This window comes from Pleurodeles waltl, chromosome 7, assembly GCF_031143425.1.
Source record: "Pleurodeles waltl isolate 20211129_DDA chromosome 7, aPleWal1.hap1.20221129, whole genome shotgun sequence".
Taxonomy (NCBI): domain Eukaryota; kingdom Metazoa; phylum Chordata; class Amphibia; order Caudata; family Salamandridae; genus Pleurodeles; species Pleurodeles waltl.
The window spans coordinates 396,639,667-396,652,402 of record NC_090446.1 but is presented as its reverse complement, the minus strand read 5'-3'; the positions used below and the strand labels follow the sequence as shown (position 1 = coordinate 396,652,402).

The following is a 12,736-nucleotide window of genomic DNA, read 5'->3' as shown; positions in this document are numbered from 1 at the left end:
GTCAATCTAACTAACAAACTCTCATATCCGCAGCTCAAATTAACTCATAATAATACTAAAACTGTACTCATTATTAAATGATACTAATCCATCACTAATTCTTGTTGGGTTCCGGAGTAGCGTGCTACTCATCGAAAAGCGCTTCGACGCCTCGTCAGGGGTAGTAAGCGCTATATAAATACGATTACAATACAATACAATATAGGGGGTCATTCCAACTTCGGCGGGCGGCGGAGGCCGCCTGCCAAAGTTCTTCCGCCAGAAGACCGCACCGCGGTCAAATGACCGCGGCGGTCATTCTGACTTTCCCGCTGGGCGGGCGGGCGACTGCCAAAAGGCCGCCCGCCCGCCCAGCGGGAAAGACCCAGCAACGATGAAGCAGGCTCCGAATGGAGCCGGCGGAGTTGCTGGGGTGCGACGGGTGCAGTGGCACCCGTCGCGATTTTCAGTGTCTGCTAAGCAGACACTGAAAATCATTATGGGGCCCTGTTAGGGGGCCCCTGCACTGCCCATGCCAGTTGCATGGGCAGTGCAGGGGCCCCCAGGGGCCCCACGACACCCATTCCCGCCATCCTGTTCCTGGCGGTAAGAACCGCCAGGAACAGGATGGCGGGAAGGGGGTCGGAATCCCCAACAGCGCCGCCATGGAGGATTCCTATGGCCAGGGGAAAACCCGGGGGAAACCACCGGTTTCCCTTTTAATTGGCCAGGAAGCACCGCCAGCCTGTTGGCGGTGCTTCCGCGGTCGTTGGCCGCCAGGGTCAGAATGACCCCCTTAATCCTTTGCTGCTCATGATAAAATGGTCCTTTCTATGTCTTTGTAACGTACAAGTGCACATTGGGTATTTATATCTGAAGAAATGTATTGGTTGTTATCTGTAATCAAGGAGAGGTTATCTCTGAAACGCATTAGATGTTGCTGTGTTTGTTACAATAAATACATGAAATCATCGGAGGGGAGTTGGTCGCTGCATTCTTTCCTGAAGAAACGTAGTTACAGCTACTAGTGACTAAGGGAAAGCATATTTTGAAGAAACGGGCAACAGCAAGACCGCCGTGATCTGCCGCGTTGTGGCTGAGGGCAGTGTGCGATACTGAGATGGAGTGAGTGAGGGAGTGCGTGTGCTTCTGTGTAAGTATCAATCAGTGAAAAGTTTTTTTGTTTTTTTTTAAAAACAAATAAAAAAACTGTTACACTGCTGCAAAATGTCTGCTTGGCCTTCCCTCTATTAATAACCCAAATAAAAAATACACCTTTTCGCTCATACGTCCCCTTTTCTCACTCACGGCATTACACAAGCGAAACTTTGCTCTGTGCATTACTAAAAGAAAGTGTTTTACTACAGACACACATTTAAAACTATTGACTCTTCCAATACTTTTCATGTTAGCCAGGAGTGATTAAATTACATGGGTAATATGTTCAAGGCGAGAATGCTGATGGATAGTGTTGAGAACTGTGAATCTTGCTGAACCTCTTTTGTTTGACAGGACCCAAGAGTGCTGGACCGCATGCTACCTTACCTGGTCAACTACTACGGCAACCCTCATTCGAGGACTCATGCCTACGGCTGGGAGAGTGAAAAAGCCATGGAAAAAGCAAGAGAGGTGTGTATTATAGATTCATGCCAAACTGATCAATGCTCGAAATGATTGTTGTAAATAAAAGGGTCTTAACGTTATTTTTTTCTCTTCCTTCAAATGCTGACCGCACAAAACACCTCCCCCTCCTCCAATAGGAGGGAAAACATTGAACAGCCCCCTCACCTGAACATACATAAGCTAGTTTTTTATACAACTGGTGGAAAGTGGCCACCTTGCCGTACACAAACAGAAAGCTTGGGGCATAAGACATAATAGTGTTTGAGAATCTCTTGATCGAGACACCAGTGTTGCTGTGTAAGGCCTAAATGTTAGGACAGACACCCCAGATACTCCCATCACCCAGTAATAACTATATCCTAGACGCAACCAGGGCTCAATTTGAGCCCTTGCCCCTACGACTCCCTCAAGGTATGTCCTCCATGGCTGGCACCAGGGCTCCCACACTTTATCAAATTTCTTTGGGCAACCACATCCTTTGTACACCATCCTTTCGAAACGCATGCACCAGTCTTAGTCTCCCAGCTCTGCAGCTCTGGGACTTCGCTACTCCCCCACATTATCAGGATGACGTGCAAGACCTCTTCGTTGACTGTTAAGAATCTATCACCCAGCACTAAAGAGCAACTGATACGGATAACAGACTCTCTCCACAGACTATCCAAAACCAGCAAATCGCTTCTGCCAGCTGACAGACCTCACTTGCAACCCAAAGAATCTCAGTCCCTAGTCTGTGCTACGCAGAGCTCTTTAGGTACTCGTCACCTGCCCAATCACCACTAGCCGCTGCTGCTTTCTGCCAACCTATCCTGAGCTCTCCAGACAGATGAGTCCCAACACACCCGCTTTCAAAATCCAGCCAGGCAGTTCACTCTGTAATCTGCCTTTCCTTGAAAATCCGGTCTTTAAGCTCTAGTCATAAGAAAGTGACGTGTCCCTTTGGAGTAACCTCTTTCAAGTACCCACATGATGTGTTTTTTTTTTTTTTTTTTTTTTTTTTACATGTAACTCATTTCCACGGTCTTGCAGTTTAGTAGCGATGTAAATATGCCGTCTGTGCAGCAGCAAGGGATCAACTTCTAACAACACTGCTAAGTTGGTTCATGTGGGTAATACCGTTCTTTATGTAACCTGGAAGTCCTGAATTCCTATCATGCGAAATGGTCCAGGTTTTTCTTGTGCTTGCCTCAGGTGTTTTTTTTTTTTCTTTCAAATTTTTAAAATTGCGATCTGCTTTGCCCTCACGTGACAAAAAATGATTCTTCAGACTAGATGGATGGAATACCATTGAGGAGTTGGTCCATAATATTCAGCGTTAAAAAATAATTTGTATGTGTACATAAATAATAACTTGAGTTTTTATGTAGCACTTAGAAACTGCAGATCTGTGGCACTAAGTGCTCTATATATCAGATATTACTAAATAACTATTTTAGTGGTACCCATTTTACTGAATTTGAAAGGATGGAAGACTGAGCTACCATTGCAGGGATTTTAGCTCATGACTTTCAGATGACTGTTTTGTCAGGACCAAGAAGCTCTGTTATTTTAAATATACATTCACATTGCCCGCTTACACATGTAACTCTTCATCCAGACTTACCCCTTTATACACATCCACAAACACCGGCACCGGTCTGTGTCAATCGCACCTCTTAACGCAGTAAGTTGGGAAATGACAAGCAGGATTCCCTTGGTGAATTGCTGTATCCTGTGTCCAGGTGGGAATGTCCCATGAGGCTGTTTTTCTCACCTACGTTGGAGCATTCACAGCTGCACTTTATAAAGGGGCTGATGAGTGGGGAGTGAGACTCTGCCTTCAGTTTTCTTGACCTTTGGTCTGTAGGAAGCTGACCATCTAAAGCAGCAGGAGAAGCTGCTTGTAACCCTGACAGTTTTTCCTGTTGCTTCTTGATTCCATAACTCAATGGTCCACAAGGAGATGTGACCCACAGTTTGAAGACCAGTGGCTTCTGAAGCACTGATGAGAAAGAGCATACCCTATATTGTGCTACAAGGGACATGTTGAATATGCAGTGGACATGTTTTTGTATCAAGTAGTTTGGATTGTGTAATTTGCACTCAGGACAAAGCTGTACTTGTCTGTTAGAAAACATAATAATCTTTATTTGTGGGTGGGTAATCATCCATAATTTCATGTACGTGGGCAGCCCTCTACCCCCTTCAACTACAAAAAAAATATCTTGAGATGCACTGCAATGAACTAGTTTAAATTCTCTTTGATCTATACCTTGGATTTAAAAACCAACCCATTTTCTGACTAGTTATATTATGAATAAAGTTGTCTAGTATGTATAACTTAAGATTCACAATGTAACATGAGACCAGAACTATTAAAGTCAAGGTATGTACAAGAGACCTGGATGCTGATTCACTTGACTTTAGCCAAAGTGAAAGCTCTTATGCACTTCAATTAGTAGGAAGGAACGAATAAAGAATGTCCAAGGACCCATGTAAAAGATAAAATAACATCACTCACCCAGCAGAAATAATTTACTTGTATATCTTGTCACTCACCCTGACATCCCTTTTGTACCTTCTCTCTCCAACTAAAAAAGGATACATCATCATGCTGTGCTCTCTTGTGCGAGTGGGAAAAGTGGACGGCACATATTAGTTCCTGGGTGTGTGATTCTTGCCTCTCACATTGGACCAGGGGTGAAAAACGCAGCAGGTTAGACCCCTCAGGGTTACTTCAATGTGTAGCCATTCTCTTTACCGCTCTCGTGTAAATGTATGGAGGAGCACAAGTGTAAATGACAGCAGCTTATTCATCTGTGCCTAGGAATAGGGTGAAGTGGTAGCTCATCCTCCTCCTACCCTTCAATCTTTGGGATCCACGGGAGTCAGAACAGGCAACGTGTCTTGTTCCGCTCATTGTGAATGAGGCATAGTTCCTTCTAACCGATATCAAGGTTGTGATCGTGAAATGTTCAAGTGCATGCAAGCCAGATCTACAGAGGTGCAGGCCTTCTCGCACATTTTAAAGGGGGAGTAATGTATGTGTCTGACTTTGGTACTGTTATTTGGAATACGGTTATGCCTCTCACACACTCCGCTTGTCGTGTGGCAAAAACACACTCAATGCATGAAAATCTGCATAAGTGACAAACTGTTCAGCAGTTTTTAAACAACCTCTAATAATGTGTTTGCTCATTTTCAGAAAGCACGTTTTGTTCCACAAATACCTATACTATTCGAGCTTCCCTTTCTGCTGTCTTACCGTTAGGCAGACAGTAACAGATAGAAGACTTATCTATAGTTACGCTCCCAACTCATCCTACCCTTGCTTCCTAAGTCTGAAATGACATCTCTCCATAATTGTCCGGGTTGAAGGCAAGTAATGACAATTTAATTTTAATGTACATATTTCATATTAATTTAAGTTCTGTTGTTCTGGGGGCGTGGCCAAGATGATGGCGGAGTAGGACGTGACTCTGGTTCTTTCCCCTGCTGCCGGCAGGCCTGGATGAAATCCCCCCCCCCTTCCCGCCCCCCCCCCCCCCCCCTTCCCATTTAAGGGCACCCAAAAGCACCCAGCACTAGTCCAGACATCGAGGACCACTCTCCGTGCAGAGTGATGACACCAGAGCCGGACCGAGAGCGAGGGAGACAATGGACCCAAGATGACGGGTGCTGGCTAGCTGTGCTGAGTCGCTGATATGCGTGGCCCAGACAGACAGACAGACAGAGACACAGAGAGAGAGAGAGACAGACCGACCGAGACAGACAGACAGACAGACATGGAGGGACACGGAGGGACAGACAGACAGCGAGACAGAGACACGGAGAGACAGACAGAGACCGAGACAGACACAGTGTAAAGAAATGGCTCCCTGTTGCAGTTACCCCCCACTTTTTGCCTGATACTGATGCTGACTTGACTGAGAAGTGTGCTGGGACCCTGCTAACCAGGCCCCAGCACCAGTGTTCTTTCACCTAAAATGTACCGTTGTCTCCACAATTGGCACAACCCTGGCACCCAGGTAAGTCCCTTGTAACTGGTACCCCTGGTACCAAAGGCCCCGATGCTAGGTAAGGTCTCTAAGGGCTGCAGCATGTCTTATGCCACCCTAGGGACCCATCACTCAGCACAGACACACTGCTTGCCAGCTTGTGTGTGCTGGTGGGGAGAAAATGACTAAGTCGACATGGCACTCCCCTCAGGGTGCCATGCCAACCTCACACTGCCTGTGTCATAGGTAAGTCACCCCTCTAGCAGGCCTTACAGCCCTAAGGCAGGGTGCACTATACCACAGGTGAGGGCATAGGTGCATGAGCACTATGCCCCTACAGTGTCTAAACAAAACCTTAGACATTGTAAGTGCAGGGTAGCCATAAGAATATATGGTCTGGGAGTCTGTCAAAAACGAACTCCACAGCTCCATAATGGCTACACTGAATACTGGGAAGTTTAGTATCAAACTCCTCAGAATAATAAACCCACACTGATGCCAGTGTTGGATTTATTAAAAAATGCACACAGAGGGCATCTTGGAGATGCCCCCTGTATTTTACCCAATTGTTCAGTGCAGGACTGACTGGTCTCTGCCAGCCTGCTGCTGAGAGACGAGTTTCTGACCCCATGCGGTGAGAGCCTCTGTGCTCTCTGAGGACAGAAACAAAGCCTGCTCTGGGTGGAGGTGCTTCACACCTCCCCCCTGCAGGAACTGTAACACTTAGCATTGAGCCTCAAAGGCTCAAGCTTCGTGTTACAATGCCCCAGGGCACTCCAGCTAGTGGAGATGCCCGCCTCCTGGACCCAGCCCCCACTTTTGGCGTCAAGTCCAGGAGAGATAATGAGAAAAACAAGGAGGAGTCACTGGCCAGTCAGGACAGCCCCTAAGGTGTCCTGAGCTGAGGTGACTCTGACTTTTAGAAATCCTCCATCTTGTAGAAGGAGGATTCCCCCAATAGGGATAGGAATGTGACCCCCTCCCCTTGGGAGGAGGCACAAAGAGGGTGTACCCACCCTCAGGGCTAGTAGCCATTGGCTACTAACCCCCCAGACCTAAACACGCCCTTAAATTTAGTATTTAAGGGCTCCCCTGAACCTAAGAATTTAGATTCCTGCAACTTACCGAAGAAGAAGACTGCTGAGCTGAAAACCCCTGCAGAAGAAGAAAGAAGACACCAACTGCTTTGGCCCCAGTCCTACCGGCCTGTCTCCTGCCTTCTAAAGAAACCTGCTCCAGCGACGCTTTCTCAAGGACCAGCGACCTCTGAATCCTCAGAGGACTGCCCTGCTTCAAGAGGAACAAGAAACTCCTGAGGACAGCGGACCTGCTCCAAAAAGACTGCAACTTTGTTTCAGAGGAGCAGATTTAAAGACCCCTGCAATCCCCGCAAGAAGCGTGAGACTTGCAACACTGCACCCGGCGACCCCGACTCGACTGGTGGAGAACCAATACCTCAGGGAGGACCCTCCGGCGACTCCGAAACTGTGAGTAACCAAAGTTGTCCCCCCTGAGCCCCCACAGCGACGCCTGCAGAGGGAATCCCCAGGCTCCCCCTGACCGCGACTGCCTGACTCTAAAATCCCGACGGCTGGAAAAGACCCTGCACCCGCAGCCCCCAGCACCTGGAGGATCGGAACTTCAGTGCAGGAGTGACCCCCAGGAGGCCCTCTCCCTTGCCCAGGTGGTGGCTACCCCGAGGAGCCCCCCGTTGCCTGCCTGCATCGCTGAAGAGACCCCTTGGTCTCCCATTGATTTACATTGGAAACCCAACGCTCTTTTCTACACTGCACCCGGCCGCCCCAGTGCCGCTGAGGGTGTACTTTTTGTGTGAACTTGTGTCCCCCCCCGGTGCCCTACAAACCCCCCTGGTCTGCCCTCCGAAGACGCGGGTACTTACCTGCTGGCAGACTGGAACCAGGGCACCCCCTTCTCTCCATTGAAGCCTATGCGTTTTGGGCACCGCTTTGAACTCTGCACCTGACCGGCCCTGAGCTGCTGGTGTGGTAACTTTGGGGTTGCTCTGAACCCCCAACGGTGGGCTACCTTGGACCCCAATCTTAACCCCGTAGGTGGTTTACTTACCTGCAAAACCTAACAATACTTTACCTCCCCCAGGAACTGTGAAAATTGCACTGTCCTCTTTTAAAACAGCTAATTTTGTTTTATGTGAAAAGTATATATGCTACTGTAATTATTCAAAGTTCCTAAAGTACTTACCTGCAATACCTTTCAAATGAGATATTACATGTAGAATTTGAACCTGTGGTTCTTAAAATAAACTAAGAAAATATATTTTTCTATAACAAAACCTATTGGCTGGATTTGTCTGAGTGTGTGTTCCTCATTTATTGCCTGTGTGTATGTACAACAAATGCTTAACACTACTCCTTTGATAAGCCTACTGCTCAACCACACTACCACAAAATAGAGCATTAGTATTATCTCTTTTTGACACTATCTTACCTCTAAGGGGAACCCTTGGACTCTGTGCATACTATTCCTTACTTTGAATTAGTGCATACAGAGCCAACTTCCTACACACGGAGAGACAGAGACCGGGACAGGCACGGAGAGAGAGAGACACGGACAGATTCAAAAGGCCAGGGCACCCGTATGAAATAAGATAAGAGTCTGTGCAGTTAGGTTCGTGGTCTTCGGAGAATCAATATATAATCCAAACAGAGTTCATACATGTTCATCACATCAGAAAGATTCCATATGTGGTCATCATAACAACATCCAACAGCCAACACGTGTTTTGTCCCCGAGAAATTAATCTCATTGACTTCCTCAGGGCTATGGGGAAACATAATAATGAGCTTGGTCATAATCTATAGTTATACATGATTATGGAAAATTAATACCTGGGACTAAAATTGTGGCCAAGTCCTTCACCAGTATCGTGTGAGTGTCTAAAATCATCAAGTGACATTACCAAACGGAGCCACAGAGAAAAAAACTGTGATTACAGTCTACCACAAGTGATAAACTTGTTATTATAAATATCACCAAAAGTTTGATGTGCACGTGAAACGAAGTAGAAATTGAGAATAAGAAATAGGGATAAAGACTCCCACTAGATATGTGGCGATGAGAAACGGAAACTAAGGTTGAGAAATGTACTCTTAATGACAGGGTGTCATTAGGAAAAAAGGAAACAGAACGGCGTCATAACACCTAGGAAATTGATGAGTGAGTGTGCTAAATTAAGCATTCACTAGTGTGTCTGAATAAAGAAAAACGTACCGAAGTAAGGTGTTAACATGAATAAATGGCTTATCCTAATCAAGTAAAACTCTTCAAGATAATGTACGATCTGAAATAAAATGATTGTAAGTCATTAGGAGGAAGATAATGAGTAAGCTGAATTTAAAAGGAACTAACAAAATGACTATCCCGTACCAATAGAGAAAGAGTAGTGGGAATCACGTGACGGGGGCAAAACACTATTATCCCCGAGTCTTAGTGAGGGAGTACTCCTAAATCAGCACGTATGGATCCAAACTCTTTTAGAATTATGCCATATTGCTTACGCTTGTCACGACTTCCTTAGTATAGTGATCTTCTCTTCTACATCGCACCGTAAAAGATTTTGGATCCATACGTGCTGACTTATGAGTACTCCCTCACACAAGTAGGCACACAAAACCCTCAGCGGCACAGGGGTGGCCTGGTGCAGAGTGCAAACAGGCATCTGGTTTTGTATTGAAAGCAATGGGGAGACCCAGGGGTCTCTTCAATGATGCAGGCAGGCACAGGGGGGGCTCCTCGGGGTAGCCACCACCTGGGCTAGGCAGAGGGTTGCTCCTGCACTGGGGTTCGGTTCCTTCAGGTCCTGGGGGCTGCGGGTGCAGTGTGGTTTCCAGGCGTCTGGTTCCTTGTTGCAGGCAGTCACGGTCAGGGGGAACCTCTAGATTTCCTCTGCAGGCATCGCTGTGGGGGCTCGGGGGGGTCAACTCTGGCTACTCACGGGCTCGCAGTCGCCGGGGAGTCCTCCCTGAGGTGTTTGTTTTCTGCAGGTCGAGCCGGGGGCGTCAGGTGCAGAGTGGAAAGTCTCACGCTTCCGGCAGGAAACGTGGGGTCTTTAAAGTTGCTTCTTTGTTGCAGAAAGTTGTAGTTTGTTGAACAGGGCCGCTGTTCTCAGGAGTTTCTTGGTCCTTTAGATGCAGGGCAGTCCTCTGAGGCTTCAGAGGTCGCTGGTCCCTGTTGGATGCGTCGCTGTTTTAGTTTTCGTCGAAGTAGGGAGACAGGCCGGTGGGGCTGGGGCCAAATCAGTTGTCGTCTCCGTCTTCACTGCAGGGTTTCAGGTCAGCAGTCCTTCTTCTTTAGATTGCAGGAATCTATCTTCCTTGGTTCTGAGGGCCCCTAAATACTGAATTTAGGGGTGTGTTTAGGTCTGGGAGGACCGTATCCAATGGCTACTGTCCTTGAGAGTGGTTACACCCTCTTTGTGCCTTCTCAATGTGGGGAGGGGGGCACATCCCTAATCCTATTGGGGGATCCTCCTTCTACAAGATGGAGGATTTCTAAAAGTAAGTGTCACCTCAGCTCAGGACACCTTAGGGGCTGTCCTGACTGGGGAGTGACTCCTCCTTGTTTTCCTCATTATCTCCTTCAGCCTTGCTGCCAAAAGTGGGGGCAGTGGCCAGAGGGACGGGCATCTCTACTAGCTGGGATGCCCTGTGGTGCTGTAACAAAGGGGGTGAGCCTTTGAGGCTCACTGCCAGGTGTTACAGTTCCTGCAGGGGGAGGTGAGCAGCACCTCCACCCAGTATAGGTTTTGTTCCTGGCCACAGAGTGACAAAGGCACTCTCCCCATGTGGCCAGCAACATGTCTGGTGTGTGGCAGACTGGCAAAAACTGGTCAGCCTACACTGGAAGTCGGGTATGTTTTCAGGAGGCATCTCTAAGATGCCCTCTGGGTGTATTTTATAATAAAGTGTACACTGGCATCAGTGTGCATTTATTGTGCTGAGAAGTTTGATACCAAACTTCCCAGTTTTCATTTTAGCCATTATGGTGATGTGGAGTTCGTGTTTGACAGATTCCCAGACCATATACTCTTATGGCTACCCTGCACTTACAATGTCTAAGGTTTTGCTTAGACACTGTAGGGGCATAGTGCTCATGCACATATGCCCTCACCTGTGGTATAGTGCACTCTGCCTTAGGGGTGCAAGGCCTGCTAGAGGGGTGACTTATCTATGCCATAGGCAGTGTGAAGTTGGCATGGCACTCTGAGGGGAGTGCCATGTCGACTTAGTCTTTTTCTCCCCACCAGCACACACAAGCTGAGAGGCAGTGTGCATGTGCTGAGTGAGGGGTCCCCAGGGTGGCATAATACATGCTGCAGCCCTTAGAGACCTTCCCTGGCATCAGGGCCCTGGGTACCAGGGGTACCAGTTACAAGGGACTTACCTGAGTGCCAGGGTTGTGCCAATTGTGGAGACAAAGGTACAGTTTAGGGAAATAACACTGGTGCTGGGGCCTGGTTAGCAGGGTCCCAGCACACTTTCAAATCATAACTTAGCATCAGCAAAGGCACAAAGGCACAAAGTCAGGGGGTAACCATGCCAAGGAGGCATTTCCTTCAACATGCTATCAAGACAACCCATGGGACCCAGAGGCAATGGTCTCTCCATGGTTGGCTGCAAAGCACAGCCTGAGGGCTGGGACATGGAGGATCCTGTTACCCGCTCCTTCGAGGCGATGTTCGCCTCCCTCAGAGATGACCTGCAAATAGCTAAAAAGGACCTCTTCCAAGAAATAAAGATGGTTCATAAGGATATTGCCGATCTTGGGGACAGAGTGTCCAACCTGGATGATCAGGAGACAAATAGGGGTGATGAAATACAACAACAACAAGAAATCCTCTGCCTAAGAGACCAGCAAATGGAACTCCAAGCAGCTGCAGAGGACCTGGAGAACTGCTCCAGGAGAAACAATATTTGCATCCGCAGAGTGCCCACTGGGGCAGAGGACAACATGCAGCTTAACCATTTGGTTAGACCGCACGCACAAATTCTGTCTCCCATGTCCTGGGACTATCCCGCCTTCCCTCAGCAGACATAGGGGGTTATTCTAACTTTGGAGGAGGTGTTAATCCGTCCCAAAAGTGACGGAAAAGTGACGGATTTACCACCAGCCGTATTACGAGTCCATTATATCCTATGGAACTCGTAATACGGCTGGTGGCATATCAGTCACTTTACCGTCACTTTTGGGACGGATTAACACTCCTCCAAAGTTAGAATAACCCCCATATTGACTTGGTGCATGACTTCCCATAAAAGGACAGATCCTTCGTAAGGCCCGAGAGACCCATCCACTGCGGTTTTGAGGCCATACTATGACACTGTACCAAGATTTATCTCCTCTCGCACTACAGAAGCTCAAAGATTTCCATCCCGTCACCTATCTGTGGGAGCACAATGTCTCTTACTCGTGGGGCCATACCTTCTGCCTCATTTTCCAGTGGGACGGGAGGCTCCATCACAGCCGAGAAAGAACTCCTGGGATTGCTGCAGTGCAAGGCGAGGCTTCCAAGTCCCCTGATGGGAAGTCTTGCGCTGCAAAATGCCTCGGGGAAGAAGACGACCCTCTGCATCTGGGCATTTCTAACCCGACCCGAGACCATCGCACAGGAGTGGAAAGCAGTCCATGAATCATTTTCATAAGACTCTGACAATTGAAGCTCTAGATAAGACCTCTTTGGTGATATCAGCTGGAGAGAAGAGCAGTGGGGTGTCTTATTACTTTGCCCAGACGGCCTGATGCAGTCCGAAATTCATCACAAATATGACCCTGTTGCTGCAGATTCCACTGAACTCCCAGAGGTACTTGTCAGGGCTCTGGGGACACCAGAGACCTTATGTTTGTTAATTGTTATTGTTTTGTTTGTTTGTTTGTTTGTTTTGTTTAATAAGGTAGGGTACTCCTATCCACACTTGGGTCTACATGCAGTACATTACACATGAATGCTGGCGACCACGCCTTTAGGTCACCTTTTGGCCTCTGGGTGTTTTGGGAGTCCCAAGTGCCACTTTACACTCCTACACCATGCCGTGCCCAATTTGATAAAGTGCAAATAGTCTCCATAAACGTTAAGGGGCTGAACAACCTGGTTAAGAGAGGGTTCTTATGTCCAATCTGGA

The 12,736-nt window shown here is 47.7% G+C and overlaps 1 protein-coding gene across 1 annotated transcript in view; it reads left to right on the top strand.

Moving 5' to 3' along the window:
• NFS1 (NFS1 cysteine desulfurase) overlaps window positions 1-12,736 on the top strand; it is a 651,727-nt gene that overhangs the window by 135,101 nt on the left and 503,890 nt on the right. The window contains exon 3 of the mRNA XM_069243867.1: window positions 1,492-1,608. Within this exon, the coding sequence (XP_069099968.1) occupies window positions 1,492-1,608 (117 nt within the window). The remainder of the gene's footprint in view (window positions 1-1,491; window positions 1,609-12,736) is intronic.